This window comes from Parasteatoda tepidariorum, chromosome 1, assembly GCF_982258835.1.
Source record: "Parasteatoda tepidariorum strain Cologne lab strain chromosome 1, Ptep-v5.0, whole genome shotgun sequence".
NCBI classification, from domain to species: Eukaryota; Metazoa; Arthropoda; class Arachnida; order Araneae; family Theridiidae; genus Parasteatoda; species Parasteatoda tepidariorum.
Window position 1 is genome coordinate 11156874 of NC_141755.1, and position 12173 is coordinate 11169046.

A 12173-nucleotide genomic window follows, 5' to 3' on the forward strand; every position below is an offset into this window, starting at 1 on the left:
TACATTTTTAAGATTGTCATATAAAATAGAAATTTCTGCTATTTTTTCACGGAAACTCCAGTATTTCTAAATTTCCTACCTTGTTAAAATATATGCTAGGTCTTACCCTACTAGTGGGCTAAGATCAACAAAAAAAAAATTATTAAATCTGACAGCTTAAATGCGAAACAGGCTTTCGAATCTTATGTACCTAGTGTTAGCCAACTTCCCCCAATAAAAATTCAAAATCCTCGAAGACTGACTTCAGAAAGAGGGGTAAAATATTGCAAAAAAGAATTTAAAAAAAGGCTAATCTTTCTGTAAGTAATACAATAAACAAAAAAAAATTACTTAAGCAAAATGTTATGCGTATTTAGATTTTTATATATATATATATATATATATATATATATATATATATATATATATATATATATATATATATATATATATATATATATATATATATATATATATATATATATATATATATATATATATATATATATATATAATCTAAATACGCAGAAACTGATTTAAGACGGATGCATTAATAATGTTAAAACTCATAAAATGATTACAATTCAGTAAATATATTTATTAAACTGTAACGAACCAGTTATTTTCATTTAAACAAAAATTATTTTTTTAGTCATAATAGTCAAGCATGAAATTTTCATATCTAATCAAAAATATACAAAGAAATCGAAACCTGTGAAAAATAATTTATGAGATAGGAATATATTAATAATGTCAAAACAGTTTAATAAAATTGAATGCTAAAACTTTCACAATAGATACAATAAAGTAATAAATAAGAATCAATATATAACCTTAGAATTATAATGTTTATTTTTATTTAATTAAATATTGATTTTTTATTAACGTAGGTTTGAATTTTACTATCAAATTTCTCTATGCCAATATCTATAGAAAGTTAAAAAATCCTCAGGCGAATTGAACAGGGAGAAATATTAATAGCGTAATAATGATCCAAAAGGAATACAAAGATTCAAAAGATACAAATAATATGAATAGATAAAAAGAATATCAAAGAAGAATTTCAGGAAGTTCTAAAAAATGCGACTAATTATTTTAGAAAACAAATTAGCGATAAGTACTTCTCGGTTTGATAATGCTTTAATCGTAATCATTAAAGTCTTTTGATTTAAATCAAATAAAACCAACAAAAAATAATATTTAACTTTGCATTTTCCTCTTTTTTTAACTATGAATTGTAATAGATTTAAAATTATTATGTTCATTGGTAAAAAAAAAATAATACTAAATGAGATAATTTGTGAAAAATAATACAAAATTAAAAAGAGAGATTGCACATAAATAATTAATTGTGATAATGCGAATAGTATTACAATTATTTTTTAAAACAAATTACTATAAATTTCATAATTTAAAATGGATATTATACTCAAATTAAAAGGATATTACACTCGTTAAAAATGGATATTACACTCAATTAATCAATATAAATGCAATAATAATAAAATTTTCATTTAAATATTTTTTTAAATAAATTAATGCATATATAATTATTTATACAAATAATAATACGTTACAAAGAGATATAATATTTAAAAAAAATAACATAATTACAATAAAAACACTGGGGAGCAATGTTGTTGTTGCCCTTCTGAAAATGCTTTATCTTGCCAAATTTGTGCCGTTAGATTTCAAATCTGAAATGAGTTTGTTCTTTAAGCTACATTTTTTTGAATCGCATTTTAAATCTATTCTTTAAACAAGTTTAAAAACGTTATATATAACAGGCGGTTGTGTAAACCTTACGGCAAATTTTTAGGAGACTTAGGTCACAAAATCATGATTAGAATCGTATACGAGTTCATGCCCGGAAATGTCACCGCACGTGTATTATGACTTGTTCAGAAGAATAAATAGTTCAAAATAGCAAGCGCCCCTAGCAGCATATGTTTACATTTTCAAGCGTAGTTTCATAGTTTCATATATTTTAACCTTGATAATGCTCCCTAACTCCCCTAGAAGTCAATTAGGACAATTATGCGACATTGAGCCACGATGGCTCATGGGATAGAGGGCTTACCTTCCAATGATGTGATCCGGGTTTGAATCCCAGCATGGCTGGTCTATACAAATTCCGCATCCGGCTTACACTGGCCACAGTGCTGGCATGAAATATCCTCAGTGGTAGACGGATCATGGGTTAGAGTTCTCTTGCGGTCAGGATAACCGTGGGACGTCCTCGTGGTCCTCCTCTCCATGTAACGCAAATGTGGTTTAGTTCCATCAAAAAGTCCTCCGCGAAGATAAATTTCTGCTAATACTTGATCCAGAAGTTACCTTGTCTTCTGGATTGGATTCAAAATTACAAGGCCACGTAGCTGAACGTTAGTAGTCGTAAACCCACATCGACGGTTATAAAATTATGTAAAATTATGCAACATCCTGTTACTTATAACGTTTTTAAACTTGTACATTTCGACAAAAAAAATAGATTTAAAAATGTAATTTTAAAAAAATTTAAAAAGGAAACTGCTAGGAGAGAGAAACCGATTGCATATTTAAAATCCGTGATATGAAAGCATCGAAAATCTATAAAAAAAAAAGTAATGCAACAGAAAACAAAAAAAAAATTGACTCCAGTGTAAGTTGTATCGTCAAATATGAAAGGAAGGAATGCTTTGGTGGATGGCTTTGCAGGAATCACAGAAACAGCTTGAAAAATTCGAAATAAACCTGGATTATTATAGAATGTTACGAATTGCATCCGCCATATATGCGATACTTGCTTTGCAGTCGTTGGATGAAACTTCGAACACTTTACTTCACCCATGTTTCTTTTATTCTCATACATTTATTTTTAAAAATTTATTTTAAAAGCGAACTGTCGCAGTCTTTTTTACTTACGGTCTTTTTCTCTATGATTTTTATTTTTTATGTATACATCATCGCTTATTGAGGGAATATATAAATGATTCGGGTGGACAGGATGCACCCCACCTCTCTTAAGAATTCTGAAATTTTTAACTGTGACACCTTGTATGCTGAATAAAAAATATCTATCAGAAATGTATATTTATCGTGCTTTTTAATCAGATTTTTAATTTTCATTCATATCCATTCTGATTTTACAATATTCAAAACTTTACCAAAGATTGAGCAACCTCCCTTAAATCTTTATAATTATTCTTTCTGAAATGCTCCAATAAAAATAATTTTTCGACATTTGGTTTTAAAGGCTATAAAAAAAAATATTCATCGTGGAATTTTATTGCTAAAGCCAAGGAAAAAAAACTCGCCAAAGAAAAGAATGCGAAAGAGATGCTTAGGAAAAACATCAAAATAGTTTATCGATATTTTTGTTCTTAAATGACGTCAGTATTGCCTGTTTTACTGTTTATAATGCCTTTCAGAAATATCCTGTATGTTACTCATATCGTCATTTCAATTTTTTAAAATTTCTTTGGAAGGAAATAATGAACTTTAAAATAATAAAACAACTAATGAAACAGTGGCAATCTTTATTTTAAACATTGTAAATTAATGCATAATTTGCTGTTGATTACTAAAAAAACAATAAGAGAAGCAATACTTCTCAAAAACGGTTGGTATTTTCAAAAATAAAATAAAAAAGAAACTTTCTTTAAAATTTAATAAGATTAATTTAAAATAACAACAAAAAAACAATACTCATAGGTTCCTTAATAAATCATCTTATTAACATTAGAAGCTAGGTTTTTTTTAAAAATATAAATGATATTTTATGTCATTTTTTATTAATTATAGTTAATTATCGCATTATTTTCTCTTAAAATTAACTATAAAATAACTACTAGATAAAAGTAATCAAAATAATTTTTCAGTTGCTAGTTTAAAATGAGTTGTTAATTATTATTTAAAAAACTCAAAATTGTTACAGATAGCTATTTTCTTTTGCTTGTGGAAAATGAAGATTTACGTATTCTTCGAAAATTTAGATAGAAATAAAAAATATAATAATTAAATAAAATGAATTGTACTAAAATTAAAAGACTGAACTTAACTAAATCGGTAGACATCATATTTTGCTTATGACGTCGAACATGTTATTATTTGGTACAGTCAGTCTCTTCAGTTAAAAAATATCATGGTATATTTTATAACCGTCGTCGACATAATTTTGGCTTTGCAAGTGCGAATGTTCAACTCCGTAGCCTCGTAATTTTGAACCCAATCCAGAAGACAAGGGATTCTGGATCAATTATCTTTAGGAATTTGCTTTCGTGGAGGACTTTTTGATGGAACGAACCAGCATTTGCGTTACATGGAGAGGTAAATCACGAAAGCCTCCCACGGTTAGACTGACAGAAGGGGGACTCTAACCCATGATCCGTCTACCACTCAACATATTTTATATCAGCACTGTGGTGGGTGTGAGCCGGCTGCGGAATTTGTATCGACCAGCCATTGCTGGGATTCGAACACTTTTCATCTCATTGGAAGAGGAGCACACTATCCTCTGGGCCACCGGTTCATCATTGTATATTTATTCAAATAAAGTAGATTTGTTCTGGGATATCATCAAATATTAGAAAAACTTGATGAAAACCACATCATAAAAAATTGAGAACAGCATAACAAACCATGACCGAAAATTTTATTCTGCACAGGAGTCACTCCCTATTATGCACTGGATGCTCGAGAGCACTAGAAACAGAACTTTTTTTATTATATAAATTATTTAGTTTTATAAATTATTTAATTTATTTCAATTTTGAGTTTACTAGTAATCACTGACTAAAAGTGCATTTAAATAGGCTTAGAAATAACTGTTTTATCATAACTTAATGATTTGATGACCCATTTGGTGAACTCGTCAAATCAGAAACAAACAGATTAAATTGCAATAATATAGCCATTTTTGGACCTATCTGAATGTAATTTTAGACAATAATTGCTTATAAATGTAAAAACACGAGATTAAAATAATTTATGCAAATAAATGTACTTTTTTAAATGCGAGCGATCAGCTAGCATATTATTGGGCGGTTATGCAACTGCGGCGTATGATAACATTCCTGCTTATGGCTTTCAATGCAATTCTAACCTCCCCTTTTAGTTTTAACTATATTTAATGAATCACCCTACATTTGAAAATGATTTTTTATAGAAAAGAAACATTTTTTAACGTGAATTGTGTTTAATATCTTTTCTTCAACTTTCGAAACTACTGCAAACAACGTGTCCATTGTTTTTAATTGGTATTCAACTATTACTTTAAGTAAAATAATGAAACTATCTCAGATGATTTCTAGCATGTACTGAGTAATTTTTTTTTCAGAATGCGACCGCATGTTTATCAGCAATCCAGAAGGACCGAAAAATGGCACCTTCACTTCTCCAGACATGTCTATTCCTGAAGGTCACTCGCGGCAGTGTATCTACACATTCATCGCAAGCGAAAACGAAAGGGTTCGGGTCACTTTTGGAAGATTCAACCTCCGAGGAGCCAGTCCTGAGTTAGCATTTTCTTTTATTCCCTCTGCTTTTAAGTTTGCGTTTACACACTTAATTTCCATAATGTTTAAATTGCTACTGCGTAATAGTTTCTAGAAATATCACTTGATAAAAAAATCTTTGAGTTTCTGAAAATGAATGTGTCAATTGATTTAAAACTGGCAAACATTATAGTTTAAAGCCTTTTTTTTCACCATTTTAGATTTTAAGTAAGGTTTTAGTTTCCGTTATCTATGTTCTTTTTAATTAACTTTTATCAATAGATAATCATTATGCAGCAAATTACATTTCAAAGAAAATGCGAAATAAAGGTTTGCTTCATTTAATTAGAGAAAATAGCACTTCCTAACTTTAATAATTTTTGCGAATTATTTTAATTTGAAACATTTAAATAATGCATATGTTTGTATTTCTGTTAATCAATAATTTAATTTCGTGAATTAGTTTTGTTTTAAATTTTTTAAATGTACTTTTATATTTGTTTGTTCCAATAGAAGCTAGTGTTGATGATTCTAATAAGTTCTCTTAACATAACTGACGCAAAAAATATTTGTTTAAAACCAAGAAATTACTTAATAACCTTTATTAAAACTATGCTTAAAAAACTGTATTGAGATTCTGAAACTCTGATATTCTTAATGTTTCCGAAATCCTCACATTCAGTTCTGTGAACAAATTTTTCAGTCCCGAAAACAAGAAATTTGTCTTAAGAGTAAATTAAATTGTTCTTCCCCACAACTTTTCGTAGCGTCCCTTAAAAACAAGGATTGGGGATGTAGAAACCTCACGTTAGAATAGAACATACTGAACAAAAAAATTTAAAAATCGTTGTTGAAACTTTTACATCTAAGTGCAATATACAGTACTGCAGGTGGAATAGAACCAAACGTCAGAATTAGAGAGCATTCTGAACGGACAAGGAATTTAAAAAAAATATATGAACTTTTACGTCCGAGTGCAGAAATAGAATACTTGAAGCAGAGTGATGCCCCACGGCAGAATTACAAAATATTCTGAACGGACAAGAAATTTAAAAGTTTTTCAAAAATACTTTGCATCCAAATGCAGAAATACAACACTGCAGGCAGAATGAAATTCCACGTCAGAATTAGAGAGTATTTTGAACGGATTATGAAGTTTTTAGTAAATTTTTACATCCAGCTGCAAAAATGCACTATTGCAAGCACAGTGAAAACCCACGTCAGAATTAGAAAATATTCTGACAACAGACAAGGAATTTAAAAGTTGTTTCTGAACTGTTAACATCCAGATACAAATGTGAAATTCGGAAGGCGGAGTTAACTATGAAACACATAAAATGAGTATGCAATTCACATATTTTCGGAAGTTTTCATACCTGTCCTGGAAAAAGTTTTAGCTGCATTTAATAATTCTTCGAAAAATTATTAGAAATTAAAATTGATCCGATTTTATAATTACTCCACACGGCTTTGTGAATTATTGCATTCTTTGGAATCAATTTCATCCTGCTCTCTTCTTGTCCTGAGAATCCCTGTAGTTAACCCACAGTGCTTTGAAATCCTCATTAATGTAGTCAACTCACCAAAGTCTGAGTCTATTTCTGGTTTGAGTTTCAATTGGTTTAAAATTAAAGATTCCGGATGTTAAGGACAATAGATTCATTCAGTTGATTTGTCCAGGAAAAAACTGAAATTAGAAAAATGATGTATATGTATTTAAGAAACTTGCGTGTTTATCAAATCATTCAAGAGTAGTATATTATTTATTTGAGGACAATGCAATAACATAAACTTTTGTACTTTGGCTCATTCAAAAAATTTAATTTGCATTTTACAATCATTTTAAATTTGCGTATGTTTTTCGAGAGCAAGATAGTTTTTTCCACCTAATGTTATATATGTTATAAATACAGATTGTAATATATTGCACTTACGTATTTCATAATACTGCTTTTTTTCCGTATGCTATATTCACATTAATTCATTTGAATTAATTTAAAGAGGATGAAGTAATTATTATTTTATTTTGGTTCATGCACCAAATAAAATTTGCTTTCCTCCATCATTCTAATTTCGTATATCTGTATTCGATAGCAAAATGTTTTCCCCAACTTAATGGTACTTATGTTTAAATGATTAATGATCATAATCTACTGTATTTGCATATCGTATTCGATTGCATTTTTCTCTATTGTATTTATTTCATTTTTTTTATAGGTGCAATCATGAATATATTGACCTGTACGCGGAGATTGAGGACGCGAGCATGGAGCTGATCCGAACACCTTTCGGAGGACGATATTGCGGTAGATACCGGCCGCGGAACCGCATCTCTATGTATAAAACTTTAGTTGTTGCCTTCTACACAGATGAACGTCACGTGACTTCGGAAGCCTTTGAAGGCTTCTATGAATTCATCAATGCCTGTAAGTTTGTTTCCTTTGTGACACATGAAAATATTACTTCTAGTAAATAACAGCATGATTATGATTTGTATCTTTTAACAAATGTCGAAAATAATAGATGATTAGAAATCAAAATATTTAATCCCTAAACCAATACTAATGTTGACTAAGAGCTAAAATAAGAAATAATATGAAAAAGGCTTGAAGCACCAAAAGTCAAATTTTTTTCTCTTTTAAGCTTGAAGTGCTTTCTTTTAGTACTCAGTCATAATTAAACTTAATTAAGTAAAAAAAATATTTTTAATTAATTTAGTTCCTTTAAAAACTTTTTTTTTTCATTACAAGCGAGAATTTCTTTATCGCTATTATTAAATTTTTTTCAGGATACGCGATGAGTGATATAAACATGGATTCAAATATTAAATCCTGTATTAAATATAAATGAAAATAGCCCTATATTACCATCCACAGGGTATTTTGCAATCACTGACTTTTTCGTTCATTTTTAGAATTACGTGTACACATTTTTTAGAATTACGTGTATGTATAACAATTAACTTATCAAAATTCAAATTATTTACGTGATAATTTGTATGAAAAGTTTTATAAAAATATCAAAACTAGTATTTCATCTGAAACTGAAACTGAGAAGTGTTACTACTAATAATATTTTTTAAATTAATGCACTTTATTTTGCATATTGCAAAATGCATCTTTTGCATCTTACACAATATAGTTTGATACGTACTGCACAATTTTTTTTTCACTTATAGTGAAATGTTAATTGTTGCTGGATTGCAAAATTCAGATTTCAAAAATAATTTTTTTAAATGATTTTCAAACTTTTTCAACAGTATTTATACTTTATTAAATCGTTAAATATCTAAATTTGCAATATTATAATCCTCACTCATTTTTAAAATTGTAATAAAATATCACTTTTAAACCATTACTGAAAAAATTCTTTTGAACACTTTATAATACCTTCAAATATTTCATTTATTTCTCTTTTTAAATCCCATTTACCAAAATTTATTTGCATTTTTTTCCTTTTTGTTTATTTTCTTTTCTGCATCTGAAGATTCAATTTATCTGTTCATTATAATCACTCAGAACAACAAGCATTTTATGTCATCTCAATACATTTTAAATCTAATAATCCAATTTATATGCTCATTAAATAATGTCACACATAAAATGAACATTTAATTTCAGCTCAATACGTTTTGGGAACGCCATCTCCCGATTCCGTCTGCAGTTTTACAGTATTTAGCGACAAGCAACAAACGGGAGAATTCAAATCCCCCACTTATCCAGGAGCTTATCCGAAAAACCTCGATTGCTTTTATCGCTTCCTGGGAAAGAAAAATGAACGAGTCCGTCTGGAGTTCATGGATTTCGATCTCGTTTTCGGAGGTGCACAGTAAGTAGTCAACAAGCTTAGAACTTTGTCTTATAATGCATTTAAAATAAAAACTTCTTACATGATTCAGAAATAACAAGATTCAAATAAGATAATTTCCCCATTCCATTTAGCAAAAGGGTATATCGACGATGATTTTAGCTTGATATTTAAGCTGTTTTTATTCGATTAAAATAATTGAATTTTGTAAATAAGTCAAGTTAATATTTATTTACATTGCAAAATAAGCATTACTCTTCATTCTGACAAAAAGATAAAAAAACAATTTTTCTTTAATTAAACTTAAACGAGTGTTTCTATTTTTACAGTAAAAGAGAGTTACCTGAGTTGGAAATATCTCATGCAAACACGAAAATCTGCAACATGAAAATAAAATTAGATTTTTTTTTTTCGTTTTTTTTCCCTTTCCGATCCAACTTCGAATTTATACTTTCTACACTATAAAATATTTTGGTGTATAATTACCACCATTTTTTTAAACCTAAATTTTTTACTGTGTATGTTGTCACTTTTTTTATTAACCTTTTCACTGTTATTTTTCGACTGTTTGTTTACTGAGAACACATATTTTTAACCTTATTAAAATCAATTTCATGGCCTCATGGAAAAAATATCTTTAAAAAAACAAGCACATTTTTAGTAATATATTCGCAATAATTCTTTAAGACAATCCTTATTTTATAATTTTTTCTTTTATATTTTTGCATGACAACTACAGCTCTGAACTTAAAAATGTATTTAGTTTACCTAAACACCAAAAATGGGGGCAACTATATACAATTATTGTTTTACAGAGTACATTCCCAAGCATTGTTAAAAGATTCGAAGTAAATCTTGAGGATCAATAATTTTAATGCGCCTCTTTAATATTTGAAGTGAATTTATTTTAAATGAATAATAACATTTAGCTCAGATCTAAATTTATACATAAAAAATATGAAAACTAGAAAGCTTCAACTTACTTCCATCATTTCGGTTTTATTGTCTAATAGATTAATTATAAATCTCTTACGGCGACAGAGAATGTCTTCATTTCTTCTTCGCGGTTGCAAAAAAAAATTAATTAAGTATTGAGAAAGAGAGAAATATTAAGTGTGCGAGTTGTCATAAATATAAAAGCGTAAAGAACGTGATGTTTACACATTTCTGAACTGACCTTTTCTTTCTCGAGTGGACAACGAAAAGCTGAAGCAAGCTGTGCTATAAGTTAGAAAAGAAAGTATTCATGATAATTATGAAAGAAAGCATAGGAGACGTGCCGTCATTGTTTATTTTTGAAAGCATGGTTATTGTTTTGCTTCTGAAAGCTTTTAGTTCCATGTCACTTATTTCAGTTTAATTTTTTAACTTTATTAACTAATTATTGACCAAAACTTTAAATTTTTATCAAGGGATTTGTTTTAAAGATTTTGCTCCAGAACACATTTCAAATAAATTTAACTAAGCTAGCGATGGTAGCATTATTTAACCAAACCATATAAAGTTTGCGTAGAAATATTCAGGGGTTGTTGTGTTTTAGCAAACAGGAAGTGGAGCTGACGTGGGGGGAGAAACAAACCTTACATAACTGACGTACCGTGTCACAGTTGTAAGGATTCTGCAACTTGAAAAAATTCAGGAACCCCTGACTTAACTCTGCTAAGATTTTATTCTTCTTCCAGTTGTCCTTTCGATTATGTCAAAGTTTACGATGGTATAACGACGGAAGATCCACTCATAGGAACATACTGTGGACAACAGAGGAATTTAGTCATCTATTCGTCTGCTGAGAATGTTTCGGTGCAATTTATCACTCTTCAAAGAACAGCTGAGAGTGAGAATCGAGGATTCTCCGGACATTTCGAATTCAATAACAGCTTCGTCAGTCTAGGTTAGTAGAACAGTTCTCTTTTTTTCCTGGAGTGAAAGTATCTGTTCCCATCAAAAAAAATTTTGATTATTTATTGCTTCCTTTTTAGAATTTATTGGGCAAAATGATGGAGAACACATTCGTGGAACTGGTAAGTAATTTAAACATTTAAACATACGTAATTAAAATCCATACATATACTAGGATTATACTGTCATCAGATTGTCGATCAGACTCTCGACAAAAATCGATATTATAAAAGTATACTCATAGGAAAATTATGTACATAACATAAAATTATGCAGACAAAAAAAACACGTTTTAAAATATATTTAATTAAAAATAAAATAAAATCTTCGTGATAAAGTTATAATTAATAATTTAAAATATCGTGGATTATTTTGAGTGAATTACGTTAAACAGAGACATTTGCATAGAATTTCATTCATAGCATTACAAATTTCTTTCTATGAAAACACGAATATAGCAACTCTGAACCTTTTTTGGAATTTCTTTGAGTGTTTTAAAAGTCATTTAGAATTTCAGAGAATTAGATGCAAAAAAATGTAAACAACTCACAGAGCATGTGAAGAGAATAGAATAGATTACACTAAGTAAAACGCTGAAGTGCACGGTAAAAGATTACGGTAAAAAATAAAATTACCGGTAATTTTTACTGAAAACTCTATATTTACTGGAGTATGTTGCTGAGCAAAATATCTGCTATTCCGTAATTTTCACAGTAATAATTACAGTAAAGTTACTGAATCTCTCTAATTAAATAAGTATTAATGTAAAAATGGTTCTATAATATTTTACGGAACAAATAGATTTTACGGATGATGCACCCAAAGTGCCGTTACCTTATACCGTAATTTAATCCAGAATTTTTTAGTGTATCTAAAAATGATTTCTTATAAGCAAGTTAAGTAGAACTATTCAGTATCTAAAACTGAAACATTTTATTTAAATAGTTTTCTTTCATAAATCAGAAAAAAAATATTCAATGACTATTGTTATATTTATATGTACTATAAGCTTCA

The 12173-nt window shown here is 28.8% G+C and overlaps 1 protein-coding gene across 2 annotated transcripts in view; it reads left to right on the forward strand.

Annotated features, from left to right (window-relative positions):
- The window catches only part of LOC107455273 (cubilin-like), a 183605-nt gene that overhangs the window by 148765 nt on the left and 22667 nt on the right, over positions 1-12173 (forward strand). For both annotated transcript variants that reach the window (XM_071180200.2, XM_016072780.4), the window contains 5 exons: positions 5297-5474; positions 7671-7879; positions 9074-9281; positions 10943-11151; positions 11240-11281. In XM_071180200.2, coding sequence (XP_071036301.1) covers positions 5297-5474; positions 7671-7879; positions 9074-9281; positions 10943-11151; positions 11240-11281 — 846 coding nt within the window. The remainder of the gene's footprint in view (positions 1-5296; positions 5475-7670; positions 7880-9073; positions 9282-10942; positions 11152-11239; positions 11282-12173) is intronic.